The 20,915-nt window shown below is 33.1% G+C and overlaps 1 protein-coding gene across 1 annotated transcript; it reads left to right on the top strand.

Moving 5' to 3' along the window:
- Window positions 1-847: 847 nt before the first annotated feature.
- LOC134708575 (zygotic DNA replication licensing factor mcm6-like) lies at window positions 848-19,624 on the top strand. Its single transcript, XM_063569224.1, has 16 exons — window positions 848-1,032; window positions 3,016-3,159; window positions 4,493-4,603; window positions 4,878-5,040; window positions 5,599-5,738; window positions 6,169-6,281; window positions 6,959-7,104; window positions 7,825-7,975; window positions 8,456-8,847; window positions 9,248-9,403; window positions 12,387-12,515; window positions 13,081-13,242; window positions 14,994-15,117; window positions 15,784-15,930; window positions 16,920-17,059; window positions 18,913-19,624. The coding sequence occupies exons 1-16, from the start codon at window positions 941-943 to the stop codon at window positions 19,021-19,023; spliced, it is 2,421 nt and encodes an 806-aa protein (XP_063425294.1). The 5' UTR covers window positions 848-940; the 3' UTR covers window positions 19,024-19,624.
- The last annotated feature ends 1,291 nt before the right edge of the window (window positions 19,625-20,915 follow it).

Consider the following 20,915-nt stretch of genomic DNA (forward strand, 5'->3'; position numbering starts at 1 on the left):
AATATCCTTTTTGTCGTAAATTCTTGTATATAGTTTCCTATGAAACTGAAATAAACAAATCTAGAATAGAACAATTATTGCTATTTGTTTCAAATTTATTTAAAGTTAGTTCCCTTGGGTATAAATTTCTGCAGAAAAAAATAATAAAAATCTTGAATTTTGAAAGCAAACATCACTATCATGGTAACGGTTAGAGTTTAATGCATTATAATGCCGGTGACTTAACGCCGGAATCTTAACCATGTTAACGGAGTTTTGCCATTCACTGTGATTCATAATAATACAGGGACAAGTATGTTATTTAGGGGACACGATTTGTGCCCATTTGAATGCCTTAAACCTGTCAATAAACTGCATGTCATTGTGTTGCCAAAACGTACATAGATGATGTCAAGGAGACTGACATTTACATTTTCAATCATCCCATCACATTTCCGTCAAGTTTGTCTATAGATATAGGAAGATGTGGTATGACTGAGTGCCAATAAGACAACTCTCCATCCAAGTCACAATTTATAAAAGAAAACCATTAATAGGTCAAAGTAACTTGGCCTACACTAGTAGATATAGTTGTGTGTATGAAAGAAACTTTAATACAGAATACAAAATACGAAATACGAGCGGAGGATGATATATTACTTAAATAAAATGAGAACAAATATATACTATATAATGTGATTAAATTGATAAACAACTTATCCCCCCCCCCCCCCACAAATGATATCCACTTTAAGGCGACAAGTCTTTTAGAAAAGCTACTAATTGTCAACTGTTTCTGTTTTTGCCGTTACAACTAGACGAATAGTCCAAAGATGATCCGAATGCACAAAGGTAGACTATTCAATTGTTTATCAAATCATGTGACATTTACCACGTGGATCTTTGGCGGGAAAAAATCTCATTGTTGTATACATTCATTGCAAGAAACGTTCAGGAAGTCATGGATGTTGCAGAGCAGGCAGTCGTAACAAATCAAGTTAAAGATCAGATTGGAGAAAGATGCCAAAAACTCTTTCAAGACTTTCTAGAGGAGTATGATTTCTTAATTTTGAAAACATGAGAAGGAAACCATATAATTTTTCTGAAGGCAATCAATTTGGCGTATTGTTCATCATCTACATAAACGAATAGCATTGTTTATACATCACAACATCTTGTCAAAATACAGACAAATGGGTGCACATATGGGAAAGTTTAAAGGCTTTCCTTTACCTATATGTAATTATAGTCGGATTACTCTGACGTCCGACGGCTGTTTTGCCAGACAAGCTGGGGCCGTGGGACGTCAGAGCTTGTCCCATATCAAAAAGTGGATATTTGCCCACCCAAAATAGATGTGCTGCCTCCTCGCTTCTGGAGCCGACTGAGGGCATTGGAATTATATAAATCGGGCTTCAATCTCTTCATTTTTCTATATTTTAACAATTTTCACAGAGACCAACCAATTTATGCATTTTGACTTTCACTTTCAAATGGACATCAAGTTACGAGAAAGTTCGTGGCATCGAGACTCAAATATGCAAATATTTATATATTTTTTACATCCTTTATAGGAGATCGATGTTTAACATTTAGAAGCAACCACGTGTTATTACCTCCTTTACAGGAGATCGGTAATAAGCATTTAGTTCTGACCACGATAACAATCGGAAGCTCTCGGACATTTAGGTAACTTTCATCGTAAATGAACGAGGTGTTACATTACGATTAAGGTCGTTTGCACTGTTTTCTCGTGGTCACATGATAATCTTTGAAAATGAAAGACAAGATGCAGAAATCGTAGGTCACTGTGAAAACTGTCTAATTATCAGAAAATAAAGGGTTGGCAGGTAGGTGAAACTTATATAATTGGAGAGTTAAATGAAAAATGAAGAGATTGAAGCCTGATTTATATAATTCCAAGGCCCTCAGTTGGCTGCAGAAGCGACGGGGCAGCGCATCTATTTTGGGTGGGCAAATATCCACTTTTTGATATGGGACAAGCTCTGACGTCCCACGGCCCCAGCTTGTCTGGCAAAACAGCCGTTGGACATCAGAGTAATCTCGGACTAATGTAATTATAGTTATTTCAAAATTCTATTAAAAAAATCTTGCTGGGTTTTTTATCAAGTGCAAAAGATGAAAAAATAAACAATTTGTCAAACAGTTTGTCATCTACTATTGCGCAGATACAATTGTCAATCTACTGTTGTGTCTTTGTCAATCAGTACAAATCACTTAATTATGGACTTGAAAAGGCACTGCAACGGTCATTCATCGGGACTGGCACTAGCTTCCAAAACACTAATATGAGCCTCATTTTGACAGACAGGACCGACCATTTTGGCGCAGTTTTATCCCTTTGTCATGTTTGTCTGGATTAAAAAATCATGATTCCATTAACAAAATAGACAATTGCAATAATATTTTAGGCAGTGTTTGCGCTTACCCGCATGTGGGTACGAATAGTCAAATTTCCGTTCTAGGCTGCGCATACCCACATCCAGTTTTCTTTAAAAAAAGCCATCGGATCAGGTAAAAAATGTGAAATATCTACGGAAATTATCGATAATATGGGGATATCGTGTAGAACGAGTGAAGAGTATGAAAAATAATATTTTCAAATTGTATTTATTAAATAATGACAGTATTAGCTCAATTCCCCTCTAATGATCTATACAAAAATGTACTTTGAAATATAATAAACATTGCAAAATTAAATGCACAATGATGGAAAATGAAACTGTACAGTCCCTGAAAAGAACCCTGAAAATATATCCCCATATTATCAATAATTTTCGTAAATATTTCACATTTCATTCCCGATTCGATGGCATTTTATTAGAAAACCTAGAACGTCAATTTGACTATTCGTACCTGCATGCGATTATGATTATAGACATGATAGATACCAAACAAAAATGGAATTTATTAAAAAAAAATAAACAAGAAATTATGCAAATTCTATAATTTAAAATAAATCCAAGTTCAAATAATAGCCTGTTAGTTCTAAAATAAAATTGTTGTTAATTTCAGATTTCAAGTTGACGACCAACAGAAGTATTTATCAGAAGTTCAGGAATTAATAAGACCTGAAAGAAACACATTAACTGTTAGTTATGAAGATGTGGAGAAGTTTAATCAACAATTGGCTGTTACAATACTTGAAGAATATTACAGGTAAGTACAGGTGAAAAGATATTGTAAACAAATGCATTTTTTTTTTTTTTTAAAGTTTAATTCCCTGAATGGGAAGTGCAATCAGAGGCTGAAAAAGGATAGCTTTAATACAATTTAGGCCATGGAAAAATAATTGATGTTTTTTTTTGCAGAGACAACTTAGTGTTGAAAATATGCAAGTTTATAGTTCCACTATAGAAACAAAACATATAGATATAAAATTATGCATTGTTACCAACAAAAAAAAAAAAGCCTGCCTGCCGGTCTTTAAAATTTTCCCAAAGTTAGGGGAAACCAACAATTATTTTCAATGGCCTTACCTGTTTGTCATTTTCAGATAGTTCAAGTGTTGTCACAATTGGGGAAATATTTTTTATAGTTACACTGAAAGATACACAATTAGATAATTACCTGCATTTTGTTTTTGTTGGAGAGCAGATGTTGGGAGAGTAAAAACAGTTCGCACTTTTATTTCGGGCAGACACTGTAATTTTGTGCAATTCTGTCATGTCTGTGTAGAGCTGTCAATTCAATAACGGGGTAGCTGAGGCCATATTTAGAATTATGTTTTTTTCCTCTTCCTCCACCTGGGTAAATAATAAGCCCCCAGTTCATAAAATTATTTTCCACAAAAAAAAAATCATATTATTTTTATTCCTGAAAATAATTTGTTTCCACTTTTGAAAAGTGCTTGAAAGCAAAAGGATTGATAATCTGAAAATTGAGCACAAACAACTGACAAGTGGCCCCAGCTGGACAAGTCAAACCATTCATGTGACCAAGCAATGACATCCAGTAAAAAAATAACATGCCATTCTGGTCTGTTTACAAAGGGTAGACCCGGGGGAGGGGAATCAGACATTCTTTTTAATATGGCCTTATCATGCCTATAAGGCCAAATAAAAAAGCATGCGTGTTTCCTGTTTCCCTACCTACCCTATATTTTAAGCTTAGAAATAGCCTACCCTAAAGTTTTTTTGGTCATTTTTCAATAAGCACTGTTAAAGTCAGGATTTCTCTCCCATAGACTCAATGTAAAAAAAAATGGTAAAATAAAAAAAAATCCCTACCTACCTACCCTATTTTTTTCAAAGAGGAAACAGGAAACACACATATTATTTTATTTGGCCTAATGAGTTTTGTAGACAAACATACGAACAGCAAACTATTATACATTGTATGTCTGATAACTTTGATTAGTTTATTACACAATAGCAATTGCAAGATACCATGTTAAATTACCTTGACTTGTTAATCATTATGGCTGCTTTTGTCTGATTGAATCTATTTGTTTTTGTTTACAAAATTAAAAATTGTTTCTTTCTTTGTCTAGAGTTTACCCATATTTGTGCAGAGCAGTGAGAAATTATGCCAAGGATTGGGGACAAATTCCACCTGCAAAAGAGTTTTACGTTAGTTTCACAGATGTGCCTACCAGACTTAAGTGAGTTCTCATTTCATTCGTGCATGTCTTTGTTTGGTTTAATAATCAAGAGACTTGTTTAATCCCTCAATATTATTTTGAGAAATTTACCACAAGAAAAAATGAAGCACTTTTAAAAAACGTAGTATTTTACTTAATTTTAAATGCTGGAACCCTATTGAAAATTTGTTTGCTGTCAGACTGATAAAGAAATCTGGTGAATATAATTTTCTAATTGATATATAGTTTCCAACGCTTGACAATTTCAATATACATGTATCATTATGTGCTTTAGAGTGAGAGAACTGACAACAGCAAAGATAGGAACATTGTTAAAAATAACTGGTCAAGTTGTACGAACCCACCCTGTCCATCCAGAGCTGGTCAGTGGAACTTTCATGTGCCTAGATTGCAGAACTATTATAAAAGATGTGGAACAACAATTTAAATATACACAGGTAGATATGTCAAAATGATATATGATATACACTTGTGAAAATCGCATGTCCTCGTGCTGCTCAATGACTTTGTCAGTGTTCATAATTTTTGCCATTTATAAAAGGACATTTCCAAATGATGGAAGTGTTGTTCTTTTTTGTCTCTTTCATTTTAATTTGAAAACACTAAAGTACGAACTTTACCTGCCAACAAGTTTACAACTTGAAAGGTTTCATAATTTGTTGGATCAGGTAATCTGCTTATACAATGGGTCATAAATAAGCATCCTAATTAATTTATGAGTACAGGTAGAATCAATTAGTCCACATTTCTCATTTCAAAAAGAGGTGAAAATCCCAATATGCACTGAATCAAAAAGCTACAAGATCTACATCTAACATATTCCAGCAACTGTAATTACCCTTGTTGTTGATAGACACTGGTATTTTGTTTTTGTTTTATTTATTCTACAGTTTTATGACATATCATGGTTCATGCTTGATTTGACTGCTGTTAATTTGGTGGTATTAAAATAAAACTTCCTTGTATGTCATATATACAATGTAATTTATTTTCAGCCTTCTATTTGTCGAAATCCAGTCTGTAATAACCGGTCAAGGTTCATGCTTGATGTAAACAAGTCAAAGTTTGTGGACTTCCAGAAAGTGAGAATACAGGAAACCCAGGCTGAGTTACCAAGAGGGAGTATTCCTAGGAGGTAGGCTTAGAGAAATAAGAGTATGGTGGATTCATTTATTTTTGAGGATATAGGAAAAGCAGGATGTTTAGTTTAGTGATTTTGCCTATTAATATACAAGTATATAGAGCATTAGAAAAGTAATTTATTAAATGTTTATATGCTTGCTACACCTGTACCCATGAAATCCATGAAAATTGGTATCCCAAAAGAAATAATTAGTTCACCACATTTAACTCCAGGATTGCTACAAATTATGAAATAAGGTTTAGTGTTGTGTTTTTCATTTATTATTGATGTTCATTAGTATGAGTTTTCTGAATTTCAGATTTTCTTGGAAATAATGTGCAGCAATGATCAATCTGCATGGTGTTTACATTGTAGTAATAATAGTGAATTGTATTTACTACTGTATATCTAATTAAAAGTTTTATTTAAATTTTGCTTACAGTGTTGAAATTGTCCTTAGAGCTGAAGCAGTGGAAACAGCACAGGCTGGGGACAAGTCAGATTTCACAGGAACACTTATTGTAATACCAGATGTAGCTACAATGGCTGCTCCAGGTAATACTTATAGTTTTGTAGCTACATCTGTAATTTTGTACGTCTTCTACATATAAGGCAAGGATTGCAAAAAAGAATTATTTCTTTCCCTGTTTTGCATGTTTAGATACTTAGGGTTTTGTAGGTAAAATACTAAATTGAAGCCCCTGTTGAGCATGTTTAGATACTTATGTTTTGTAGGCAAAATACTAAATTGAAGCCCCTGTTGCGCATGTTTAGATACTTAAGGTTTTGTAGGTAAAATACTAAATTGAAGCCCCTCTGCTTTCTAATGTCTGTTCACCTGTACCCATGAAAATTGGTATCCAACGAATAATAATGAATTCACAGTATCCAATAAAGTTCAAATAAGTGAATACTTATGCTTATTATTCCCTTTTAGAATAACATGGAGGTAACAATTTCTGTGGGGAAAATCAAGTTCGGATCAGATAGTTATAAGAGTATACACATTTTGGAAAGTATTTTAAAAGTAATAAAATAGAAAAATACTCAATGAGATAATTATCAGTGTTGTTCAATTACGATTTTTTTTTATTTGAATATTTTCACAAGTTAATGAAATAAGTACATTGACAATGAATTTATTGATGAGAACAAAGTAGAAAATGCAAGGACCTTTAATTTTCTGCAGTGTTGAATTCAGACATATTTATATTTGAGTTTTCTCTTGACAGGTGCCAGAGCAGAGACCTCATCCAGAGTGAAGGGTGCATCAGGATATGACACAGAAGGAGTCAGAGGATTAAAGGCATTAGGAGTCAGAGATTTAACATACAAAATGGCTTTCTTAGCCTGTAATGTGTCGTCCAGTAACCCAAGGGTAGGTTATTTATAAGGAATAATTAACATACCAAAAGGCTCTCTTAGCCTGTAATGTGTCTTCCAGTAACCCAAGGGTATGTTCATTATAGGGAATAAAAGCACAAGTGTCCAAGATGTAATGTAGAGATGAAATAAGATTGGTCCTAATGGCTAGTTTTACATTACTGCAAATATTCCCCATAGCTTATCTAGATCTTAAAACTAAGACATATTAAAAATAAAAAAAAAGTTGTATAATGTGCAAAAGTCAATTAGAATTTATCTTTTTACATACTTTAAAAGGTGTCTTTCTTTTCTTAATGCATATTTTTAACCATAAAATGCTCATACTGCTAGCACATGAAATTGAAAACTGGACAAAATTATTGACTCATTGTTTATTTCAGAATCTGGAGTTGCCCTAAATTTTTATTATGATTTGTGCAAAAAAGGAACTAAGAAACATCTGTCAGGTTTTGAAAAAACTCAAATACTGTTGATTCATCTATTTTCATGGATATCAATTTTCGTGGATTGCTAAAAACTTGCATAGTCGTGGATATTTGATTTCGTGGTTTTACGAATCACTGTATACAAAGCCTATTGAAAATATGCTATTCTTTAGACATTTGAATCCGTGGTTTACCAGTACCCATGAAACCCACAAAAATTGGTATCCAACGAATATTAATGAATCCACGGCAAATGTTCATGTTAACAGAAGATAATTTTTTTGTAGTTTGGTGGACGAGACATGAGAGATGAAGAAATGACTGCAGAAACTATAAAGAAACAAATGACAGATGAAGAATGGCAGAAAGTTTATGAAATGAGTTTAGATAAAAGTTTATATACTAATCTATGTACCAGTTTGTTTCCTACTATACATGGTATGTACTAAGGCCTTTAAAAAAGTATCTGATAATTATAAAAGATTTGTATTATACCCCCCACTCTTAGTTGATGCTGTGTTGCCATCCCCTTATTTGTCCATTATTTTGTTCTATTTCTTTTATTTGTTTTTCTCCCATTTCTTTGATGTTACATAATGAATTACTTCATGGTTGGTCTAAATGCAAAGTAAAGTGCATAAGCTTGCTATATAATCACTGCAATACACAGGGTTTTGACTTGCAGTTGCCATTTTCACACTTCTTATGGTGATTTTAATTCATAATTGGCAAAGACTTTAAATGATAAAATAAAATTTCTGAATTAACAGTATACTCAAATTAACTGCATTAAAAAAACATGACAGACTTGAAATCAACAGGTTTAAAACTAGACTTGGAAGATTAGAAATAGAACTTTATAAGTGTGGATGGGGAAATCAAGATGTAAATTCTTGAATGTCAGCCTTTTATTTTCAGGAAGTGATGAAATCAAAAGGGGAATTTTACTTATGTTATTTGGAGGTGTTCCCAAAAAAACCTTGGAAGGGACAAGTCTGCGTGGTGATGTAAACATTTGTATTGTTGGTGATCCAAGTACTGCTAAGAGCCAGTTCCTCAAGCAGGTGGAGGAGTTTAGTCCAAGAGCTGTTTACACCAGTGGAAAGGCCAGTAGTGCTGCAGGTTTGACTGCAGCAGTTGTTAAAGATGAAGAGTCTTATGAGTTTGTGATAGAAGCAGGTGCCCTTATGTTGGCTGATAATGGTGTGTGTTGTATTGATGAGTTTGATAAGATGGACCCTAAAGATCAGGTGGCTATACATGAAGCCATGGAACAACAGACCATCTCAATTACAAAAGCTGGAGTCAAGGTACAATATAAAACCGCCATAACAATAACCTCAAATGAATATCTTTTTGTTTGTCAAGTCAATTTGAGGTCCACCGATGTAAGAGTATGTATTGCATGTATAGACTAACACAGAATAACTCATCACCTTAAATAAAGTGTAATAGCAGTAATGAGCAAAACCCATACCAAATGAACAGCTATAAAAGGTATGACATTACAAAACATGCAAAACAACTCGAAAGAAAAAAGAAAAATACTCAATACTTATGACAACAATAAACTAGGAAAAAACAAATAAAACATAGCAACAACTAAATTACATTTTATTTTCTCAAACACATCTTAATATGATAAAAAACTCCCAAAAGGTCTTAAGTGAAAGTAATGTACAATAATCTAGATTTATTTATATATTTCAGGCTACATTGAATGCCAGGACCTCTGTATTGGCAGCTGCTAATCCTATTGGTAGTAGATATGACCGGTCAAAGTCACTGAAGCAGAACATTTCCTTAACAGCACCAATTATGTCTCGATTTGATCTCTTCTTTATTCTTGTTGATGAATGTAATGAGGTGAGAATACTTAATATCTGTGCAGGTAATTATGCATTCTGAAAAATGAATTTTCCCTTTGATTCCTTGTCCAGGTTTTTCAATACAATTGGTTCTTTTTATGCCCCACCTGCAATAGTAGAGGGGCATTCTGTTTTCTGCTCTGTGCGTCTGTTCGTCCGTCTGTTCATTCATCCGTCTGTTTGTTTGTCCGTCTGTCCCGCTTCAGGTTAAAGTTTTTGGTCAAGGTAGTTTTTGATGTAGCTGAAGTCCAATCAACTTGAAACTTAGTATACATGTTCCCTTTGATAAGATCATTCTAATTTTAATGCCAAATTAGAGTGTTTAGTTCAATTTCACGGTCCACTAAACATAGAAAATGATAGTGCGAGTGGGGCATCTGTGTACTGTGGACACATTCTTGTTAATTGGTAAAATCAATACAGTTTTAAGTGATGTAAAAATGTAATACTGAAATAAAATATTTTTTGAGTGCAGACTATATATACTGGTATAATCATTATCACTATTGAATTTGAAAATAAGTGTCACTCTTTTTCATAGGAGTTTAAGTGGCAATACTGTTTGTTAAATTGGAAAATAATCTTTTGTATTAGAAAAAGTTCATTATAGTGCATTATAGTGTGAAAAGTTGCTATGATACCCATCACCTTTTTAGCTCACCTGGCCCGAAGGGCCAAGTGAGCTTTTCTCATCACTTGGCGTCCGTCGTCCGTCGTCGTTAACTTTTACAAAAATCTTCTCCTCTGAAACTACTGGGCCAAATCAAACCAAACTTGGCCACAATCATCATTGGGGTATCTAGTTTAAAAAATGTGTGGCGTGACCCGGTCAACCAACCAAGATGGCCGCCACGGCTAAAAATAGAACATAGGGGTAAAATGCAGTTTTTGGCTTATAACTCAAAAACCAAAGCATTTAGAGCAAATCTGACATGGGGTAAAAATGTTTATCAGGTCAAGATCTATCTGCCCTGAAATTTTCAGATGAATCGGTCAATCAGTTGTTGGGTTGCTGCCCCTGAATTGGTAATTTTGAAGAAATTTTGCTGTTTTTGGTTATTATCTTGAATATTATTATAGTTAGAGATAAACTGTAAACAGCAATAATGTTCAGCAAAGTAAGATCTACAAATAAGTCAACATGACCAAAATGGTCAGTTGACCCGTTTAGGAGTTATTGCCCTTTATAGTAAATTTTTAACCATTTTTCGTTAATTAAAGTAATCTTTTACAAAAATCTTCTCCTCTGAAACTACTGGGCCAAATTAATCCAAACTTGGCCACAATCATCTTTGGGGTATCTAGTTTAAAAAATGTGTGGCGTGACCTGGTCAACCAACCAAGATGGCCGCCACGGCTAAAAATAGAACAAAGGGGTAAAATGCAGTTTTTGGCTTATAACTCAAAAACCAAAGCATTTTGAGGAAATCTGACATTGGATAAAAATGTTTATCAGGTCAAGATCTATCTGCTCTAAAATTTTCAGATGAATTGGTCAATCGGTTGTTGGGTTGCTGCCCCTGAATTGGTAATTTTGAGGAAATTTTGCTGTTTTTGGTTATTATCTTGAATATTATTATAGATAGAGATAAACTGTAAACAGCAATAATGTTCAGCAAAGTAAGATCTACAAATAAGTCAACATGACCAAAATGGTCAGTTGACCCGTTTAGGAGTTATTGCCCTTTATAGTAAATTTTTAACCATTTTTCGTAAATTTAAGTAATCTTACAAAAATCTTCTCCTCTGAAACTACTTGGCCAAATTAATCCAAACTTGGCCACAATCATCTTTGGGGTATCTAGTTTAAAAAATGTGTGGCGTGACCTGGTCAACCAACCAAGATGGCCGCCACCGCTAAAAATAGAACATAGGGGTAAAATGCAGTTTTTGGCTTATAACTCAAAAACCAAAGCATTTAGAGGAAATCTGACATGGGATAAAAATGTTTATCAGGTCAAGAACTATCTGCCCTAAAATTTTCAGATGAATCGGTCAATCGGTTGTTGGGTTGCTGCCCCTGAATTGGTAATTTTGAGGAAATTTTGCTGTTTTTGGTTATTATCTTGAATATTATTATAGATAGAGATAAATTGTAAACAGCAATAATGTTCAGCAAAGTAAGATCTACAAATAAGTCAACATGACCAAAATGGTCAGTTGACCCCTTTAGGAGTTATTGCCCTTTATAGTCAATCTTTAACCATTTTTTATAAATCTAAGTAATCTTTTACAAAATCTCCACTGAAACTACTAGTTCACAATCATCTTTGGGGTATCTAGTTTGAAAAATGTGTCCGATGACCTGGCCATTCAACCAAGATGGCCGCCACGGCTAAAAATAGAACATAGGGGTAAAATGAAGTTTTTTGCTTATAACTATGAAACCAAAGCATCTAGAGCAAATCTGACAAGAAGTTAAATTGTTCATCAAGTCAATATCTATCTGCCCTGAATTTTTCAGATGAATTGGACAACTGGTTGTTGGGTTGCTGCCCTCCAATTAGTAATTTTTAAAGAAATTTTGCCATTTTTGGTTATTTTGAATACTATTATAGATAGCAATAAACTGTAAACAGCAATAATGTTCAGCAAAGTAAGATCTACAAATAAGTCAACATGACCTAAATGGTCAATTGACCCCTTAAGGAGTTATTGCCCTTTATAGTCAATTTTTAACAATTTTCATTAATTTGGTAAATTTATGTAAATTTTTACCAAATATAGTTCTCTGTTACTAATGGGCAAAGTCATGATAGATATAATTGTAAGAAGCAAAATCGTTCAGTAAAGTAAGAACTTCAAACACATCACCATCACCAAAATACAATTTTGTCATGAATCCATTTGTGTCCTTTGTTTAATATGCACATAGACCAAGGTGAGCGACACAGGCTCTTTAGAGCCTCTAGTTGATTTAAAGAGGAATTAAAGAACAGAATACATAAATGAATACTGAGAAATACACTATTTCATTACAGGTTGTAGACTATGCTATTGCCAGAAGAATTGTTGATCTCCACAGTCGAGTAGATGAATCTGTTGAAAGAGTTTATTCTGTCGAAGATATTACAAGATACATCATGTTTGCCAGACAGTTTAAACCAAAGGTTTGCTTGCTCAGTTTGAATTTGTGAATGCATAGCTCATGCAGATCACATGTCAGTTTGACATTGAAAGATATCTTTTGACTTATAAAATAAGGAGATAAGGTGTGATTGTCAATGAGGTAACTTATCACCAGAGACCTAAAGATGAAGAAGTTTAAAAATATAAGCCATCTTATGGCTTTTAACAAAACCCATACTACAAAGTCCGTTATAAAAGGCCTAACATGTCAAATGTGAAATAATTCGAAAGAGAAAAGTTCAGGCCTAATTTATGTACAAAACAATAAAAAGATCAAAAGATATGATAAACAGCAACATACCAAACCAATTGAGTTGAGGCTCCTTGCTGGGAAATTAAAAATGTTGCAGGGTATATAATTGTCTATTATATTTTTGTGAAAATGTGGAAAACAAATATTTTAAGAACAACTTTATGTGAACAGTTAAAACAACCACTAAAAGATGAAGTAGTACTGGAATGCAATTTGTACATTAATATGTAGATGTATTTATCAAAAGAGGGAGGGCTTATATTTATGCTTACCTATTTTCGTTCAATTACTAGATAAGTAAAGATGCTCAAGAATACATGATTGAAGAATATAAACGTTTAAGACAGCGTGACAGCACAGGAGCAGCAAAGTCAGCTTGGAGGATAACCGTGAGACAGTTAGAAAGTATGATACGTTTATCAGAGGGCATGGCAAGACTCCATTGTCAAGATGAGGTAAACATATTTATACAAGAATGTGAAAGGTTGTGGGTTCAGTCATCATCCTGTTCAAAATTATATCTCCCACATTATAGTTCATCTGTCCATCTGTCTGTGTTACAAAAGTCTAAATATCATTCTTAGAATGGAAGGAAATTTGTGTTATTTTGTTGTTTTATCGTTACACAGGGGGGAAATAGGACAGGGTATCTGTAATACAAAACTAAAATATGAATTTACATATTCTATTCTTCAATAGGACTGGGGCTTTCTGTGATCAAAGAGTCTGTCCTTTTCCTTCTGTTTGTCTAACAAATATATTTATCAAACTTCGTTCTCTTAAATAACTTGACTAATCAATGATGACCAATCACTGCGCAAATATGAGGAAGAGTGTGATTGAGATCTGCCAGAGTTCTCTCCCTTTCTCCAGTGAATTGTAGTGATATCTGAGATTATTTAACTGTTTAGGAAATGTAATGTCAATGTTTGTAAGAATGGAACAGAACAGATTTACTGAAGTTGGCACATCAATGCATGCAACTTTTTTGTATGAAATTGGTGACCAATGATTTAGGTCTTAGTAAAGGTAGTTTTTCTTTTACCAGTGTATAGTACTTATGTATAAGACATTTCTACAGTTGTTACAGGAATGGAGATGAGCAGGGGACCAGTGGAGAATAAAACATCTCCTTAGCAATTAAAATATTTATATTTTTTCATTCTGTAATGATTAAATTTTGGCTTCTTTAAGATGTGATGTTCCAATCCAATTCTACAAGATTTGATAATTGAGGCATGGGTTGATGAGAAAAAAATATATATTTCCACCTGTTGATGTCCTCATAATTCCCTGAACTTACAATAATTTTCAATGATAACCAATCACTGCGCAAATATGAAGAAGAGTGTGATTGAGATCTGTCCGAGTTCTCTCCCTTTCTCCAGTGAATTTTTGTGATATCTGAGATAATTTAAATGTGAGGCATGGCAGAATTCAAGGTTGGGATGGAAAAGTTTTACTGTGGTTGCAATTCTGGATATTTATAAATTCTACTTTCTTGTGTGTTCTTATTAAGAAATATTCTAGTTAATAATTTTTTTATTGAAAGTTCACATTTAGGTCGTAATAAGAGACCAGTGTTTTGGGTTTCTGGACCCATCCATCTTTTGAGCTTTTCACAATCATCTGATTTTGTAACTGCAATAAAAATCTCAGTAGTGAATTTGATTGCACCTGGCTGCTGGGCCCTGCTTATTTCTAGTAGGCTCTCTTTGACTATAAAGGAATAGGGTTAAAAAAGGATAAATATTGGCCTTCAAATTCCTTGAAATTAAACTTGTAATAAAAATACAGATGATAAAATTTGTAAAAATGGCTTGACCAATGCAAATTCAACAACCTCTGATGCATAAAAGAAATTATGATGTCCATTTGAAGTCATAATTGTGCTCTCTTCATGGAAAAGGGGGGGGGGGTAGAAGGCAGTTTTTGTCAGCACCTGCCATCCAGACAATTGTAATTGAAAATTATAGTGCATTAAACTGTGAAAAGTTGCTCTGATACCCATCACCCATGTATTATTAATATAATACAATATGCCTTCCAACACCCCCCCCTACATTTTTATTTTAATAGCCCTAATCTTAATTTGCATATTTAAGGGTGGAAATGTTGATTTTCATACAAGGTAATTTGTTTTTGCCAATTCATGGCCTTCTCAGTGATACTCCTTAATAATGAATTTGCACATTATTTTTCTAAGGTTCAACCAAAGCATGTTAAAGAAGCTTTTCGTCTTCTGAACAAGTCCATCATTCGTGTGGAACAGCCAGACATACATTTGGAGGAAGAGGAGGAGGAGAATGAAGAGGATGTAGAAATGGAAGGTGGGATATATACAATGTATTGAGATTGTTACTGATTAACCATATTTAGTGGATACTTGTTTTCATTGATTTTGTTGCTAAATTCTGAGCAAGAAATTTTGTGTTCAACTAAGAGCAAATTTCTATAGGCTTTAATGCAGAATTTTTTCAAATTATGAAAAGACAGTTTTCCTTTTATCAACAAAAAACAGCATGCGCAAATAGAAGATAAACACATTTTGACATTCAAACTCACAAGTTGAAAACATACAATACAATGCCATAACAAAAAAATTAAAAAAAGATCAAAAGACTGTATGCATGAACAAAACCCAATGTAGAAATCTTAACTCTTTGCAGTACCTGTTTTCTGACCTTATTTTTTCTACAAGGAAATTTTGCATGCAATATACTTAAAGTTTTGGTAGCACCTGAAATAGGAAGATTCTATGGTTGTTTTGGAGTATTTTAGGCAAAAGAATAAGATATATTCTTTAAATGGTTCAAGGGCGTTCTATGGTAAAACAGCATTTGGGATGACTAAGTTTCTTGTTAAGTTAAATGTGGTGTAATGTCTCAAACAGTTTATCATTGAAGCAGAAAATTTTATAGCTTTGGTAAATTGAATACATATGCCTAGTCTTTCACATTTCTATGAGTCCTTTAGTTTCTATATTTATTTTACAGAAGCTACACCAACTCCAGCAGAGCAGACACCAGCAGCTCAACCAGATACTCAGCCAAAGAAGGGACTAAAACTATCTTATGAGGACTATAAACATCTAGCCAACTTACTGGTGCTTTATCTACGTAGACAGGAGGAGGAAACAATGAGTGAGTAAAAAAGGTTTTTGATATTGTTTGCAGTGAGGGTTATTCTAAAAAACAAATCAGGGTTGGAAGGCACCATTATGTTCTTGCAATCAGATTTTTACCATGCATACATTACCACACAATTTGAACTTCATGACCTGACCTATCCATACAATTTAAGCTATTTCATGTATTTACTGCAATAATATGTAGGCATCTGATATAAAATTTAAGATGCATGCTTGCAAATGAGACAACTATGCACCAGAGTTCAAAAGTTGTATATAAATACAATTATAAGTATGACACTGAAAAACTAAAACATATTCTACCCTTCTCTAGACTTTAATTGCAATTATTTTGGTTCTTTAGTTTTGTTTGTCCAAAGAATTTTAATCTCTCCTCCAATTCTCTGAGTTATCTGTAATTTTATCAATGATGACCAATCACTGCGCAAATATGAGGAAGAGTGTGATTGAGATCTGCCAAAGTTCTCTCCCTTTCTCCAGTGAATTGTAGTGATTCTGAGATTTTTTTCTGAAAATATCAATATTAAGGTCCGTTACCTTCGAACAGTAAAGATTTGCAAAAAAACATACTTTTCATACCAAATAAGTACATCCCATTTTTGTATATTTAAAAATTGTAAGAAGAAGTATAAGATTACCTCCATAGATGGTTACTCTCATTTTTGAATTGCCTTACTTGTGTTCAATATATTTTTGAACGACACATCCTAAATGTCAGTCAGTAACTAGCAAAAAATTACACCATTTGATTAAGATCATCTGAGATGCTGTTAATTTTGACTGAGATCTCATTCAGCTAACGTGAAATGGCTCCTTTAACCTTTTCAAGCAACAAAATCCTTAAAAACAGTAAAAAACAATTACATGTACATCTCATAAATCATTCTCTGAAGCTAAGCTGTAATCAACTACAACTGTCAAGATAAGATAAACATATATCATTAAATAGACCTTCAGAGAGAATTGCTGTTTCTGTTTCAGATGACGACTCCCAAGGTATCAGAAGAAGTGGGGTGGTGGAATGGTATCTGAGGGAAATAGAAGCAGACATAGATTCAGAGGCAGAACTGATTGAAAGAAAAACTATTGTGGAAAAAGTTATAGACAGACTTGTCCAGCATGTAAGTTATACTGTAGGAGTTCTGGCATTATAATACATACTTTTAAATAAATATATAAAAAAGATGTGGCATGATTGACAATGAGACAACATGCCACAAAACATCAAATGAGACAGAAATTAACAGCTTTACATCATATGTCACCTAGGCCTTTGACAATGATCAGAAGCCCATACCACACAATCGGCTATAAAAGGCCCCTAAATTTCATGTATACAAATTTAAACAAGAAAACTAGCAGCCAAGTTAATGTACAAAAAAATGAACGAACAACAAAAAATAAATACAGCAACAAAGGACAACCACTGAATTACAGGCTCCTGACTTGGGATAGGCACATACATACAGAATGTGGCAGGGTTAAACATGTAAGGGGGTCCCAATAACCTGAGATAGGGGTTGTAACAGTACAACATAAAACAGTAACATACAAATCAGTTGAAAAAGGCTCAACTCATCAGATAGATACAAATAGGAATACATTTAACAAAATCACAGTGCAGACATGACGATGTTCTTGTACATCTATTCCAACAACAAAAAGACACTATTCTTTGCTTTTTTGTCTCACCTCAACAAAATATTTGAAGCAACACATGGGCATTTAGGCTGCATTGGCATCCACATTTTGTTGCAAGTTGGTAATGAGTCAGTTTAAGGGAAACAATTAATGGTAATTTTTATTGATACTGTTGATTATTGTGTGCATTTATGTTTGCAAAAGAGGGACGAAAGATACCAAAGGGACAGTCAAACTCATAAATCTAAAACAAACTGACAACTTCATTGCTAAAAATGAAAAAGACAGACAAACAATAGTAAACTTGACACAACATAGAAAACCAAAGAATAAACAACACGAACCCCACCAAAAACTAGGGGTGATCTCAGGTGCTCCGGGAAGGGTAAGCAGATCCTGCTCCACATGTGGCTCCTGTCGTGTTGCTTATGTGATTACAAATCCGGTAAATAGTCTAATTCGGTTGGTCACATTCATGAAAGGGAAGGGGATTGAAGTTACGACGTAAGGAACATATCTGATATCATTTGTGAAACAGTTATTCCATAACGGTCAACCAACTCGTGGTGGCGTCCGTAAAATTTACGAAGGGATGATTTCAACCTCACCATTTGAATTTTTTGGTTTAATGGCTCCCTTGTTAGCAGCAACCCTCTATCAAGAAAATCATGATAGGAAATGCAAGCACGGGAATATCGTATCAATTGGGAGATATATACCCCGTATGCAGGTGCTGCTGGAATGTTGCTACTTAGAAAGGAAAGTTCACAATTGGAAAGCTGGAATCATCTCTTTTGTCGTATAGTTTTGTTTTCAACTGACCCTTATTGTCAATTTCTAGATGTAAGTCAAGATATAAAGCTGACTTAACTGTATCTGTAGTATCCTTTATCTCTAGTTCAAAGGGATAGATGCGTTCCACATAGTCACCAAATTTTGAATTATTTAGTGAAAGAACATCATCTATATAGCAAAAAGATGAGTTAAAGGATATCTCTAACTTCTTATCTTTCTTTCTAAGAAGTTCCTGCATGAAGTCAGGCTCATAATAATAAAGAAATAAGTCAGCAAGTAGAGGGGCACAGTTTGTTCCCATTGGAATGCCGACAGTCTGTTGAAAAACATGTCCTCCGATTTTGGACGAAAATGTGAGATTATTGTGAATTTAAATAAATCTGCAGACTGATACTAGTATCAAATATCACCAGTTGCATTATCTGGTTCAATTAAAACCTCTGTCAACAGTGTATTTTATAATTTATTGCTTCTGTGATTTAGTATGTGCAATATTGATATTGATAATATGCTGAATGTCAATTATTTGCTTTTTCAGGACCATGTGCTAATAGAGTTAAAACAGACCGGATTAAAAACAAGTGAAGGATTAGTTAGAGAAGATGATCCATTCTTAGTTGTCCATCCAAATTATGTTATTGATTCATGAGATTGTCCAGTAAATTGACTTATTTATGTTGTAAAATAAAATTCAAGATCACAAAAAATGAATTTCATTGTTTTTTTAAGTGTTTTAAAAGAAGGTTCATTAGGATTGATTTAGACTACAGTAATTTTGAAAAGTATATAAAAAAACAGACTTTTGTTTGGATTTATTTATACAGTGAAATTATACAAGGGAAGATGTGACTTAAATACTATAACTATCCAGTTTACTTCTTGAAAAACTTTTGGCATCGTCTATTTATATCAATATTATACTGTTAATTTTTGACTAAGCAAACATTTGTGAATATTTGTAGAAATATTCACCAGGGCTTTCACATTCATATATCTTTTCATTGTAAGATTTTTAAATGATAATTAATTTGATGTATATTGGAGTTATATATTTTTTGTATAGAATTTTTTTCTTATTCAAACATTTAATTTTCATATGTATATATTCATCAGCTTGTGTATATTCAGGTTAGTGATTGGTCTACTGTACAGATTATAGATAATTTTTACATAAAACAAATGTTTTGAAAAAAAGTCAAAATTTATTATATTTGATGTCAGAATATTAAATTACGTAGGGAAAGATTCATTATTTTCACAGATATTTTTTATGATTATTATGATTTTTTTGTCGAGCCTTTGACTTTAGTTGAAAAAGCGAGACTAAGCGATCCTACTTTCCGTCGGCGTCAACAAATATTCGCTCTGTGGTTAAAGTTTTTGAAATTTTAATAACTTTCTTAAACTATACTGGATTTCTACCAAACTTGGACAGAAGCTTGTTTATGATCATTAGATAGTATCCAGAAGTAAATTTTGTAAAAATAAAATTCCATTTTTTCCGTATTTTACTATAAATGGACTTAGTTTTTTCTGCGGGGAAACAAAACATTCACTCTGTGGTTAAAGTTTTTAGAATTTTAATAACTTTCTCCAACTATCCTGGGTTTGTTCCAAACTTGGACAGAAGCTTCTTTATGATCATAAGATAGTATCCAGAAGTAAATTTTGTAAAAATAAAATTCCATTTTTTCCGTATTTTACTATAAATGGACTTAGTTTTTTCTGCGGGGAAACAAAACATTCACTCTGCGGTTAAAGTTTTTAGAATTTTAATAACTTTCTCAAACTATCCTGAGTATGTACCAAACTTGGACAGAAGCTTGTTTATGATCATAAGATAATATCCAGAAGTAAATTTTGTAAAAATAAAATTCCATTTTTTCCGTATTTTACTATAAATGGACTTAGTTTTTTCTGCGGGGAAACAAAACATTCACTCTGCGGTTAAAGTTTTTAGAATTTTAATAACTTTCTCAAACTATCCTGAGTATGTACCAAACTTGGACAGAAGCTTGTTTATGATCATAAGATAATATCCAGAAGTAAATTTTGTAAAAATAAAATTCCATTTTTTCCGTATTTTACTTATAAATGGACTTAGTTTTTCTGCGGGTAACCATTACATTCACTCTGTGGTTAAAGTTTTTATAATTTAAATTACTTTCTTAAACTATCCTGGGTTTGTACTAAACTTGGACAGAAGCTTATTTATGATCATAAGATTGTATCCAGAAGTAAAGTTTGTAAAAAGATTACTCTGTATTTTCTGTAATTTACTTTTAAATGGACTTAGATTTTCTTACAATCATAAAATAGTAACAAGAGGAATATTTTTATTGATTTTTTTCCTCATTGTTGTTGAGCCTGCGATTTACATTAAAAATAGGCGAGACACCGGGTTCCGCGGAACCCTTACAAATTTTTTTTTTAAATATTTAAGATCTGATCTATTTATAAATTTTTTTTTGAAAAAAAAAAAAAAAAGGAATATATTGTAAATTTAACCTGGTATCGTACTATTTTTGCATTAGACTTGTT

This window comes from Mytilus trossulus, chromosome 2 (assembly GCF_036588685.1).
Source record: "Mytilus trossulus isolate FHL-02 chromosome 2, PNRI_Mtr1.1.1.hap1, whole genome shotgun sequence".
Lineage (NCBI taxonomy): Eukaryota > Metazoa > Mollusca > Bivalvia > Mytilida > Mytilidae > Mytilus > Mytilus trossulus.

Coding starts and splice junctions, on each gene's coding strand:
- LOC134708575 (XM_063569224.1), top strand. CDS start 941: ATGGATGTTGCAGAGCAGGCAGTCGTAACAAATCAAGTTAAAGATCAG. Junction 5,041..5,598: donor AACAATTTAAATATACACAG/GTAGATATGTCA, acceptor ATTTATTTTCAG/CCTTCTATTTGTCGAAATCC. Junction 17,060..18,912: donor TAGACAGACTTGTCCAGCAT/GTAAGTTATACT, acceptor TTGCTTTTTCAG/GACCATGTGCTAATAGAGTT.